This window comes from Nestor notabilis, unplaced genomic scaffold, assembly GCF_000696875.1.
Source record: "Nestor notabilis isolate BGI_N333 unplaced genomic scaffold, ASM69687v1 scaffold19943, whole genome shotgun sequence".
NCBI classification, from domain to species: Eukaryota; Metazoa; Chordata; class Aves; order Psittaciformes; family Psittacidae; genus Nestor; species Nestor notabilis.
The window spans coordinates 3414-4026 of record NW_009921711.1 but is presented as its reverse complement, the minus strand read 5'-3'; the positions used below and the strand labels follow the sequence as shown (position 1 = coordinate 4026).

At 58.7% G+C, this 613-nt stretch overlaps 1 protein-coding gene across 1 annotated transcript in view; it reads left to right on the top strand.

Moving 5' to 3' along the window:
* The first annotated feature begins 118 nt into the window (after nt 1-118).
* LOC104403211 (myeloid-associated differentiation marker-like protein 2) overlaps nt 119-613 on the top strand; it is an 899-nt gene continuing 404 nt past the window's right edge. The window contains 1 exon segment of the mRNA XM_010011275.1: nt 119-611. Coding sequence (XP_010009577.1) covers nt 122-611 — 490 coding nt within the window. The 5' untranslated portion in view covers nt 119-121.

Genomic DNA, 613 nt, shown 5'->3' with positions numbered 1-613 from the left:
GGGGATTGGAGCTGCCGCTGCGTTGATCCAGTACCTGGTGTGACTCAGGACAAAGGAGCAGAAGCCTAAAAAGAGGGTTTGGGAGGGCTTTGAGTGCACTGTCTGCCGGGCTGGAAGCACGATGGAGAGCACAGGAGGGCCGTATCTGAACACTGCTGCAGTGACATCCCCCGTGGGAATAGCTCGCTTGCTGCAGATGATGTTCGGATGCACCACGTTCAGCCTGGTAGCCCACCAGGGCGGCTTCAGCGCCGCGTACGGCACTTTCTGCATGTTTGTCTGGACCTTCTGTTTCGCCATCACCGTGTTCATCATCACCTGTGAATTCACACACCTCCACAGCTGCCTCAGCATCTCCTGGGGGAACTTCACTGCCGCTTTCGCCATGCTCGCCACGCTCATGTCCGTCACGGCCGCGGTGATCTATCCGCTCTACTTCGTCCAGCTTGATTGTTACCCCATCGGCTGCGAGGTGAGAGACTTCCGCATCGCTGCCAGCGTTTTTGCGGGCCTCCTCTTCCTTGTGTACGCTGCCGAGGTGTTCCTAACCCGGGCGAAACCGGGGCAAGTCACCAGCTACATGGCCACGGTCTCCGGGCTCCTGAAAATCGTG